The sequence below is a fragment of the Sprattus sprattus genome (assembly GCF_963457725.1).
Source record: "Sprattus sprattus genome assembly, chromosome: 5".
Classification (NCBI taxonomy): Eukaryota; Metazoa; Chordata; class Actinopteri; order Clupeiformes; family Clupeidae; genus Sprattus; species Sprattus sprattus.
In genome coordinates, this window is record NC_137924.1 from 5,637,016 (window position 1) to 5,649,114 (window position 12,099).

A 12,099-nucleotide genomic window follows, 5' to 3' on the forward strand; every position below is an offset into this window, starting at 1 on the left:
CAAAACATTATTATATCATCAAAATAATTTTCATATGAGAACACATTTCAGTAACCAAAATTTGTCTTTCATTGAAGGTACTGCATGTGTGTGTCTTTTGTGGGTGTCCTCCTGATTTTATTGGCTGTGTGTGTGTGTGTGTGTGTGTGTGTGTGTGTGTATGTGTTTGTGGAGAGTTTAACCACTTCCTTTGCCATTCTGCTCATTGCAGAGCTTCCTGGTGGTGGCTAACTCTGCTAGCAGTGAGGGGGGAGGGGAGGAGTACTCCGTCATCTATAAGTGGAGTCAGAGGAAGCAGAAGTTCTTCCACTACCAGCGCCTGCAGACCCACACTGCCCAAGACTGGGAGGCCTTCAGCATACAGGGAGAGGCCTTCCTCGCTGTGGCCAATCACAGGAGAGGTAGAGCTGTCAGTCAAACACACTATCCAATAAGGATTGTTCATTTTTAATGAAACTTTTCACTGAAAAACAACATGACTGTACAGGATGAATATCTTGCTATTGTGCCAATAGTCTGTTGTTTATTTTGTGGGGAAACATACAGTATATACAGTATAGAGAGAGTGGGAAGGAGAGAGACAGAGAGAGAGAATGATAGAGATACAATGATAGAGAGAGAGAGAGAGATACAAGGACATATATATACTGTATATAGTGTAAACCTTCCCTTAGTGTAACAGTATAAACCTTCCCTTAGTGAAACAGTGTAAACACCTCCTTTCCTTAGTGCAGTGGCGGTCCGTGCATTTCACGACTAGGCCTTCAGCGATGTCCTACACGATGTTAAACTGAGTGAATCCACCTCCTAATACCATCATTATGACGCCATGGCTCTCGAACCAGTATATTTTATACAGAAAGGCAGTATAAGTGAGCATTGCAGCACCTTAACATAGTCAAGTACAACAGACTTTATTAATATTTCCGGAGCATTTCAAATCAATACACCCGTATTAACAATACATTAAGAGTAGTAAACTCTAAGTTATATGATCGCTTGGATATTACTGTCACAACTTAAAAATAAAAGGCGATTTTCAGGGATTAGTCTACAAAGTTTTATTAAGTCCACCAAAAGTAGCCTATGTGACTCAATGTGAGGTTTAACAAGTTTAACAAGTAACATCGCATTGTCCCACCTGCAAAGCAGTTTCATTAAACTTCCCATCCTCACGATATCCAGTTTTTCTTGAAAGTTCCGTCTTGAAAATGGCGTTGTAATTGTATCAAAAACTGGAATTATCAAGTTTGTGTAAACTAATTTATTTGAGTTGGTTAATGTAATTATATTTAGTCTTACCAATTGAAACAACTAGAAGAATAAGCATTGAAACCGATGTACGTTGTTTTAGCCAGCTAAACTGAGCACTGAAGCACTGCACCGGTCTGCCTCAGTATCCAATCAAAGGACGTTTACGTGTCACGTTCAACGCGAGGAAAGACATTTTCCGGGCCTTCTAGAAGGCCCAGTGTCGCCAACTCGAAATCTGATTGGTTGTCACAACTGTCTGTTTCAGTTCATTCAACTTAAATGAACTGAAACAGCAAGTTGTGATAGCCAATCAGATGTACACGGGCCTTCAATGTGAATTCTGAAGGCCTCAGGGAAGATTTCTGTTCTCTGGGAAGATTTCAAGGAGCGTGGCAACACATGATAGCGGAAATATGATTGGATGAAAGCTCTAACATAAATGAACAACGCTGGAAGCATGAAATGAAGATAATGGACTATGGGGAATCATTTAATACATATTTATGAAAAGAAAATATTAAAATTAAATTTATTTTATTACATTTATTTTCTGATGATGTTTAGGCCAGCAGAGAAGGCCTTGAAGGCCCTGACGGACCGCCACTGCCTTAGTGTAACAGTGTAACCGCCTCCTTTCCTTAGTGTAACCACTTCCTTTCCTTAGTGTAACAGTGCAAACCCTCCCTTAGTGTAACAGTATAAACCTTCCCTTAGTGTAACAGTGTAAATCTTCCCTCCTCTCAATCTGAGCCTGTGTATTTCAGATGACAACAACCACAACATACACAGCGTCATCTACAAGTGGAACCCAGGAACCAAGCTGTTTGAGGTGAACCAGACCCTTCTGACGTCAGGGGCGTACGACTGGGAGGCCTTCAGCGTGGGCCCCTACCACTTCCTGGCCGTGGCCAACACCTTTGATGGGGTGACCACGCGCCTCAACTCCACCATCTACGTGTGGGTGGCAGGACAGTTTCAGCACTTCCAGGACATCACTGTGAGTTCAGCCTCTTCTACGTGTCATCTACTTTCAGGACATCACTGTGAGTTCAGCCTCTTCTACATGTCATCTACATTCAGGCCTATTTATCTGTCTTACACATCTAGCCACAATTAAATAGTCAGGAAGAGGAAGAGGTTCATGTTCCACTGATATGGTGTTGGGGTTCTCAGACTGGGAGATGTTTGAGATTGGGGGGTTCATGTTCCTCTGTTATGGTGTTGGGGTTCTCAGACGTCTGGGGTTCTCAGACTGGGAGATGTTTGAGATTGGGGGGTTCATGTTCCTCTGTTATGGTGTTGGGGTTCTCAGACGTCTGGGGTTCTCAGACTGGGAGATGTTTGAGATTGGGGGGTTTTCATGTTCCACTGTTATGGTGTTGGGGTTCTCAGACTGGGAGATGTTTGAGATTGGGGGGTTCATATTCATGGTGTTATGATGTTGGGGTTCTCAGACGTCTGGGGTGACAGACTGGGAGATGTTTGAGATTGGGGGGTTTTCATGTTCCACTGTTATGGTGTTGGGGTTCTCAGACTGGGAGATGTTTGAGATTGGGGGGTTCATATTCATGGTGTTATGGTGTTGGGGTTCTCAGACGTCTGGGGCGACAGACTGGGAGATGTTTGAGATTGGGGGTTTCATATTCATGGTGTTATGGTGTTGGGGTTCTCAGACGTCTGGGGCGACAGACTGGGAGATGTTTGAGATTGGTGGGCGGGTCTTCCTGGCGGTGGCCAATGGGGAGCTGCACACACACGGGTCGAGCCAGTACTCCATCAACTCCACCATCTACGAGCTCAACATGGAGCTGCAGACTTTCATCAGGTTCCAGGACATACTCACACACACGTGAGTGTGTTACACAAACACACACACACACTAACACACATACACACAGACACACACACACACGTGAGTGACTTACACACACACACATTGCACGCACGCACGCACACACGCACACACGCATGCACGCACACATGCATGCACGCACACACACACGTATGAACGCACACATGCACGCACGCACGCACGCACGCACGCACGCACGCACGCACACACACAAACACACACACACACACACACACACACACACACACACACACACACACACACACACACACACCACACAAACAAAGACACACGCACATACATGTACAGTACAAATACACACACACAGGCACAAACACACACACACACACACACACACACACACACACACACACACACACACACACACACACAAAAAAACACAAACACACAAACACACACTCCACTAGCATGTTGATTCAGTATGTTGTATGGTGTGCAGGGCAGTGGACTGGGAGTTCTTCACAGTGGGGACCCAGAGCTTCCTGGTGGTGGCCAACTCCTACAACGGCACATCCTACTCCCTCAAGAGCGTCATCTACAGGTCAGTGGTGGTACTGCCTGCACAGTAGACCTGATATATGTGTGTTGACCCTGAACTCTCTCCTCAGTTCTACATGAATGAATGGGCTACATTTCACACCTTATGGTTCCAATGTGTGTGTGTGTGTGTGTGTTTGAATGCATGTGTGTGTGTGTGTGTGTGTGTGTCTTTGTGTGTGTGTGTGTTTATGTGTGTGTGTGTGTGTGTGTGTGTGTGTGTGTGTGTGTGTGTGTGTGTGTGTGTGTGTGTGTGTTCTCCTCAGGTGGCAGGGCTCTGAGGGGTTTGTCTCTGCTCATGAGCTGCTGACTGTGGGCTGCAGAGACTGGGAGTTCTTCCACACCAGTGAAGGCTCCTTCCTCATCTACTCCAGCGCCACCTCAGTGCTCTCCAAAGTCTTCAGGCTCAAGACCTACTAAACACCAGACTGACAGGCTAGAGACCTACTAAAGACCAGACTGACACTGACAGGCTCAAGACCTACTGAACACCAGACTGACAGGCTCAAGACCTACTGAACACCAGACTGACAGACTCAAGACCTACTAAACACCAGACTGACACTGACAGGCTCAAGACCTACTGAAGACCAGACTGACAGGCTCAAGACCTACTGAAGACCAGACTGACAGGCTCAAGACCTACTGAAGACCAGACTGACATGCTCAAGACCTACTAAAGACCAGACTGTCAGGCTCAAGACCTACTGAACACCAGACTGACAGACTCAAGACCTACTAAACACCAGACTGACACTGACAGGCTCAAGACCTACTAAAGACCAGACTGACAGGCTCAAGACCTACTGAACACCAGACTGACAGACTCAAGACCTACTAAACACCAGACTGACACTGACAGGCTCAAGACCTACTAAAGACCAGACTGACAGGCTCAAGACCTACTAAAGACCAGGGGCCGTATTCACAAAGCCTTTTATCTTACCACTAGGAGTGCTCCTAACTCGCCCTAAAACCTTTTACGTAGGAGTAATTTCTTAAAAGTGATTCACAACGGCTCTGAGACCTACTCATACTAAGGATAATACCAACTCCTAAGCTTAAGATAAAAACTCCGTTGCTATGGATGACGTCGCTTCTCATGCACGAGTTTAGAAGGGGTGAGGACGGTAATTGGTTGTTGACAGGCTCTCTCATTAAAAACTCATTCGTGACGTCTCTCTAACAATCCCACTATATCGACTGAAAATAAGAGAATAACCTAGGCTTCAAATTAAGTCATATTAAATAGTTATGGACAGTGCAGTTAGCAGAATGCACACGCATGATGACAAGTTTGTGCATCCAACGGGAATGACACTTAGCACGTTAAGAGAAATATAAAGCGATCAATATAAAATATGGCAATTGCATGTAATCAAGGCAGTAATAATTGAAGCACCCAGCAAACTGTTAGGATATTATATTTCCAGCCCTTGACCACTTCAAATATCAGCACATACGGCCCTTCAAGCCCTCCAATCTTAATTGATCAAAGCGAAACAAACGTGAACCGTAGCCTAGGCGAAAGCCTACTGGTCCCAGGACCAATAGCCACTGTCACCCCAGCGGGATATCCAGCTGGTAAGTTCTCAAAAACCTGCGACCGCTCTGCGTTGAAATGCACGAGTCATCGGTACATCCAGGCCACGGTGGACGAATTATTGTAATGTGTGTCCCGTCACTGGACATTCCTGCGATCGCCATGGAATTTACTTTGATCTTGTGTAATTGGCGATTGTCCAAAGGCAACTGGATAAACTGTTGGATGATGTGGGGTCTACAGTGCGTTGATAGTTTGATGAATTAAACGGCTGACTGATGATTCCCAGTGTCATCATTTGCGTTTTCCCGAAGCCAAATAGGTTATCTTTATGTTTCCAAACATTTTACTTCGGGACACATCTTTGTTTAAAGGCGTCATTGCATCCCGCGCTAATTCTACGACAATATTAATACCTTCACGGTTAAAGCAATGTCTTTTATCAATTCCAAGTCGGCTGCAGCCATCTTACGATATTTTGTGAATAGGTCTTAGTGATTTAGGAGTCCTCATGAGGAGTTTTAAGCTGTCCTAGACTTAGGTGCTACTTTTAGGGATAAAATATTTTGTGAATTGCTCTTAGTAAAAAAAATTAGGAGTCCTACATTTAAGACTGACACGCCCATTATTTTTAGGAGTTTCTCCTAAATTCGCCACTTATGACCTACTTTTAGCCCTAAGATTCTTTGTGAATACGGCCCCAGACCTACAGACTTAGGGCCAGTTTAAGAGCAGAACAATTGTGTGACCCAAATACAGACTGTGTCAGTTAACGGAATAAAATAAAATATGAATGACACGTAAGGCCAATATTTTTAGTAAAGGACTTGTTAGTTTGAAACACTTATTATCACTCTGTAAAATTAATAGAAAGGACATTTTATAAATATCTGTAAATCATGTCTGTAAATATAATCACCACAATGTTAAACTCTAGTGCACTTTGTGAATACACCTTTTTGTAGTTACGTATTTTATATTCATTTTGTAAATCATTTCCTGATGTGCACGTGCAGTATCCATCTTCTAGGTGCTCTGCTTTGGCAGCTGTGTACTGTACAAAGTCATGTTGTAGCATCTCACATTCAAGCTATTCAATCGAGAACAAATTATGTTTTTTATTTTTTTTAAGCTACGTTGATGTTCTGCTAGCTAAGGTCAAAAAGTAAATCATCTGTGAATATGTATTTTTTTTTTCATATTTGAAACGTTTGTGATGTCATGCACTTGTACATTGTTTTGACCTTTGACCTTCACTTTGACCTTTGACATATGTCCTTAACCTAGCATAAGCTACTTCACATAGTGTCACTGTTTTATAAAAGAATTTATTATCATTGACTCTGAAGTTATTCATTTTTTAGATTGTTGTTTTTTACAATGTGTAATACAAATATATTTTACATTAAAATTTCTTTCGGTTTGCAGTCATTAAATTATCAATAAAACCTTTGATGATGATTTAATGATTGATATAGATAAGAAAGAATAAAAGCCAGTTACCATTTCTCTTTCAGTAAATAGCTTCATGTCTCTTCAGTTTATCAGCAGTCCTGCGTGGGTTAATTCTTTCATTTCCAAGGTCATACCTGCAAGCACTACTCTGCACCTGCCAGTAGGGGACACTGGTGGCATTCAGCACTAAACCTGATGTGCTGGATAAATACCCAGACTAAAGCCTTTCTTGCACAATTCTCCATGATGAAACCACAACAAATAAACACCTGGCTGAACTCCTTACTCAGAACTCATCTTTTGATTACCTGAGGACATTATTTTCTGATCAGGAGCTTTGGAAAGCATCAGTATGCAGGAAGTTGCTACTTTTTGACAGTGGGGTTATGCTGGATGAGATCAGTGGGGTTATGCTGGATGAGGTCAGTGGGGTTATGCTGGATGAGGTCAGTGGGGTTATGCTGGATGAGGACAGTGGGGTTATGCTGGATGAGGACAGTGGGGTTATGCTGGATGAAGATTAAAGGAGATTATGTTGAAGAGTTTTGCCACAGGATCCCGTTTGTCAGCATCAGTGTCTATTAGCCACAGCTCTAAGCAGATGACATAAAACACGAAAGACAATATTGGCCTTTCCAATTCAATTCAATTTTATTTTTGTACAGCGCAAAAACAATACAATTGTCTCAAGGCGCATCATTCAAGATAAAAAAGAAGGAAACAATCAAAACCCACAAACCCATCTAAACAGCTTTTATTTGTTCTCAAACAGTCCTGAAGCTGAAGCTGAGCTGCTCCACTGTTTCAGGACCTCAGAGTCTGATCAGACTAATGAAGCTGAAGCTGAGCTGCTCCACTGTTTCAGGACCTCAGAGTCTGATCAGACTAATGAAGCTGAAGCTGAGCTGCTCCACTGTTTCAGGACCTCAGAGTCTGATCAGACTAATGAAGCTGAAGCTGAGCTGCTCCACTGTTTCAGGACCTCAGAGTCTGATCAGACTAATGAAGCTGAAGCTGAGCTGCTCCACTGTTTCAGGTGGGACCTCAGTTATTCAAAAGCTTGTTAGTAAACTATGGCTATATTCACCAACTTCAGTTACTGTTTGGAAAATAAAGTAGAATATTATTCCCTTTAAAAAATCATGATGAATTAAACTACTCTCCACACAACCCATGGATTATGGCGGTAGGCCTACCACTTCAGATTCTTCTTTCCATATATAATCAAGAAAAATTATAATATTATTCATATAATATTTCTGTCTGGAATATTTTTACACACTTCAGATCATGTGATTCTTCATCTACCTGAATGGATATTCTTAAGGCAGTAGTCACAGAACAGGTCATCAGAAATCATAATGCATGAAAACATTTTAATAGCATGAAAATTTCACTGAATGCAAATACAATGACAATAAAGGCTTTTCTATTCTATTTATATCTATCCTATTTTAAAGTCATTATTAACCTGGCAAAAGGGAGTGACATCATCTCTTGCTGTGCTGCTCTACTTTCACTGAAGCCTTCACTGGTAACATCCTCAGAGGAGAGAGTTTACAGACAACATTAAAGAATGGCAACACTCTCTCAGTGAAAGTGTGTGTGAGAGTGTGTAGATGTGTGTTATTATAAGGGTCAGAGAATGTCAGCTTTCCTCTGTCCCAGTCCAGCTTCACTCTGATCCTCTGGAGTTTCTGCTTCACTGTGAGGAGAGTGGGGGGCTGTGGTGGAGACCATGCTCTATATTCACCATCATAATAATACACAAACCACTGTCCACTCATGGAGGTATAGTCTCCCTTCCTCTGGAGAGACTCTGTTATCACACCCACCTGCCAGTCTGTGTTCTCCCCAACCTCCACATCCCAGCAGTGAGTCCCTGAGTTAAAGCCCTCAGAGCCCAGGACATTGGCATAATGATCAAATCTCTCTGGGCTATCAGGAAGCTGCTGTCTCTCATCACTGAGTCTCACACTGGTCAGATCCTCAGACAGGATGAGACATGGCTGTGCAGTGTTGGGATCCAGAGTCACAGGAGCTGCAGAGTGAGAAACACAAATGGTTTAGGTGGAAAGAGCACACAAAAAGAGATACATACACATATACAAACTAAAGGTCATTATCTGTATCTGTATCTGTATCTGTTAAACCATCAAAATGACCTGTCTTTGCATCTGGATTCAGATAGAAGGCCAGAAGTGGGTGTGGCTTATTTCAGAAGTCAGGCACATTCATGTTCTAGCCTAATATTCATTAGTAATATAATTGGTGTGCTTTCAAAAAATTCATTGTAAGTGTGTGTGCGTGTGTGTGTGTGTGTGTGTGCGTGTGTTCATGTGCCTGCTGGCCTTATGAGAGAAGAAGCAGAGACGCTATGAGCTCTATTAGGGGAGATGTGTGTGGGTGTGTGCGTGTGTGTGTGTGTGTCTGTGTGTGTGTGTGTGTGTGTGTGAGCAATTATGTGTATGTGTTTGTGTGTTTGTGTAAATGTGTTTCTGTGTGTGTGTGTGTGTGTGTGTGTGTGTGTGTGTGTGTGTGTGTGTGTGTGTGTCTGTGTGTGTGTGTGTGTCTGTGTGCATAATGTATGTGTGTGTGAGCCATTATGTGTATGTGTTTGTGTGTTTGTGTAAATGTGTTTCTGTGTGTGTGTGTGTGTGTGTGTGTGTGTGTGTGTGTGTGTGTGTGTGTGTGTGTGCGTGTGTGTGTTTGTGTGTGTGTGTGTGTGTTTGTGTGCGTGTAAACTTGAACTTGAACTTGTATGTGTAAGAGCTGTGTTCCATCACGCACCAGGGTGAGTTATAACAAGGACAAACCCTGGTTCACAGCTAAACTCAGAAAGTAAAGGTTGGAGAAGGAAGAGGCGTTCAGGAGTGGAGGCAGAGACAGGTTAAGAAAGGAGGTGAGAGAAGCTAAACTCTGAGAAACTCCAACACCAGTTCTGAGCCAGTGACTCTGCTTCTGTCTGGAAAGGGCTCAGACAGAATGCAAATTGTAAGCCTAGAGCCCCCCATTCCACTTACTGTCCTGGGACAGTCCTGACACCATCCCCTGTGACAACACCACCCATCATCTCCAGCCCATCAACTGCACCTCCCCCACCACAACAAAGGCCTGAACCTTTCCACAGCTGCTCACCTCACTGGAGACATGCCACGTACCAGCCTGCTTCAAGACCTCCACCATCATCCCCATCCCCCAAAAAACTAAGATCACTGGACTCAATGATTACAGACCCGTCGCCCTGACCTCTGTGGTGATAAAGTAATTTAAGCGCCTTGTGCTGTTCCACCTCAAAGACATCACTGACCCTCTCCTGGACCCCCTGCAGTTTGCCTACAGAGCTAACAGGTCTGTAGACAATGCAGTAAACATGGTCCTTCACTTCATCAGGGTTCCTACAGGTTTCTTCAAGTCAAATTCAAGTCTTTTTAAGACCTTTTTAAGACCATTTAAATAAAAACTTCTCGTCTCTCTGTCCTCTGATGATCATCACCGTATTGATTAAACCTAAATTTGACATTCCATATTCACTTGACTGAGTCTCTGATAATTAGGATAAATCTATATCCTTTTATCTGTAACGTATTCCGTTACATTAACTAATCTGAGAAACGTATTCCGAATACTTGGATTACTTTCCACATTGAATTGCATTTTATAAGTTTAGGAATGCGGCCATCAAACCCTGCTTACTAAACAGGCCTTTTCTCAGACATCACAACCTGCAAAAAGTCATTTCAGGGAGGTATTCCCCTCCCTAGGCTTACGTATTTCTGTTGTGGTCCCTAAAAGTTATAAAAGCATAATATCTTTATGTTAACTGCTTTTATTTGTATGCCATTACAACTTTAAACAAGTCTAAGGAGCTTGTTGTTTTCAAGCAGCCCTGGCAACTAGCCGGCATGAATAATATGCACATGAAATGAAACTTGTTGAACTCACCTCAACATGTCTTTAACAGTCATTTAACCCACCATGGGCAATGCTGAAATCATTGTTACAGTTAGTACAGCGTCATTGTGATTTACATTTATAAGACACGGGTACACCTTTGTATAGTCTGTTGTAGAATGTCTTATATTTTCTTTTTGGGGGGCACTCTCCCTGTGCCATGGTACCCCTGTTCCTAGGGGAAGAGATAAAAGCCCGCCCACACTGAAAATTGATTGGTTGACTTACCGAAACAGGCCAATCAGGATGCTACTGAGGCACACACGCACACTGCCTCACACACGCACAGTCTCTTGGTCCCTTCCCTCTCTGTCGTGCGCGCGCTACACAGATACTAACGCGGTTTGGGGCATGTCTGTCTCGTGTGCGCGGTCTTGCTCACTTGCTTTAGATTCCGGGAGATTTTAAGTAATTTGCGGGCATCAGGGATTCATTATCAATATGCGGGAGACTCCCGGAACTTCAGGGAGACTTGGGATGTCTGTTTTCTGTGTGTTCGTCTGTTCCAACTGGCTGAATATGAAAAAAAATGTGTTTGTAGTCCCAAACTGCATACCGTACTAATAAAATCTAACCGCAGTTTAAGCGAACACAAGCTAATTTTAGCTAACGTAAGATAGCATGTCAAACAGGACTAATCAGTCTTTCCACGGCTGCGGGGCTGTTAAATCAGCACACAGGAGAATGTAAAATCGCACATCTCGCTGATACAACTCTAATAGCAAGGTGACCAGATAAACTACAGCAGATGACTGCCCTTGAATAATTCAAAAATAAACTTACTTTAAGATGCTTTTTCAGGTTGGAGGTGGAGTCTTTGGAACAGAAAGGAGGTGGCACTGCATAGTTATATTACTTTCTCCCTTCTCTTTCTTTAACGTGAAATGCTGTTAGAATTTCCAGGATAGAAGCATTCCTGCCCTGGCTCTGTTGTGCCGGCTCAGGCACCTGCTCCTTTTCCAACTCCATTAGCAGCTACTGATCACGCAAAAAGCTAATTTTCATTCATTTTCATGTTCGAGCTTCTGGGAAACGCATCAAGTTGCCTTCATTTATTTAGAGAGTGAATAAACTTGTGAAACCGAGAAGTACCGTAATGTAATCCATTGATTTCAACAAATGTAACTGTATTCTGAATACCATCTATTTCATTTGTAACTGTAACGGAATACAGTTACTCATAATTTGTATTCTAAATACGTAACGCCGGTACATGTATTCCGTTACTCCTCAACACTGTTCACCAGGTGAGGCGACTTGCATCGTGCGCTACGCCTCTCATTGAATACTAGTTCTTACCTGTATTCCCTCAATATAACCTCAAAAATGTAACCTTGATATAAAACCCTCAATATGAGCAGAGGCGGAGTGGCCCATTGAGTTAAAATAAATGTCAATCAAATCTTGTTCCCGTGAAAATCGCCATGTCCTCCGACAGCTGAATTCGGAGTCCAACCAATGTATATAACACTAGTTGTCGATC

At 43.0% G+C, this 12,099-nt stretch overlaps 2 protein-coding genes across 2 annotated transcripts in view; one reads left to right on the plus strand and one right to left on the minus strand.

Moving 5' to 3' along the window:
- Positions 1-4,084, plus strand: part of tspearb (thrombospondin-type laminin G domain and EAR repeats b) — a gene marked incomplete at its 3' end in the record, with an annotated part of 12,492 nt that extends 8,408 nt beyond the window's left edge. Inside the window, exons 9-13 of the mRNA XM_080839600.1 lie at positions 212-401; positions 2,019-2,251; positions 2,928-3,103; positions 3,567-3,668; positions 3,931-4,084. Of these exons, the coding sequence (XP_080695726.1) occupies positions 212-401; positions 2,019-2,251; positions 2,928-3,103; positions 3,567-3,668; positions 3,931-4,084 (855 nt within the window). The remainder of the gene's footprint in view (positions 1-211; positions 402-2,018; positions 2,252-2,927; positions 3,104-3,566; positions 3,669-3,930) is intronic.
- A 4,068-nt stretch (positions 4,085-8,152) lies between these two features.
- Positions 8,153-9,857, minus strand: LOC308365966 (E3 ubiquitin-protein ligase TRIM39-like; the record flags this gene model as incomplete). The annotated part of the gene is made up of 2 exons (XM_080839601.1): positions 8,153-8,703; positions 9,824-9,857. The coding sequence occupies 2 exons, from the start codon at positions 9,855-9,857 to the stop codon at positions 8,153-8,155; spliced, it is 585 nt and encodes a 194-aa protein (XP_080695727.1).
- Between the last annotated feature and the right edge of the window lie 2,242 nt (positions 9,858-12,099).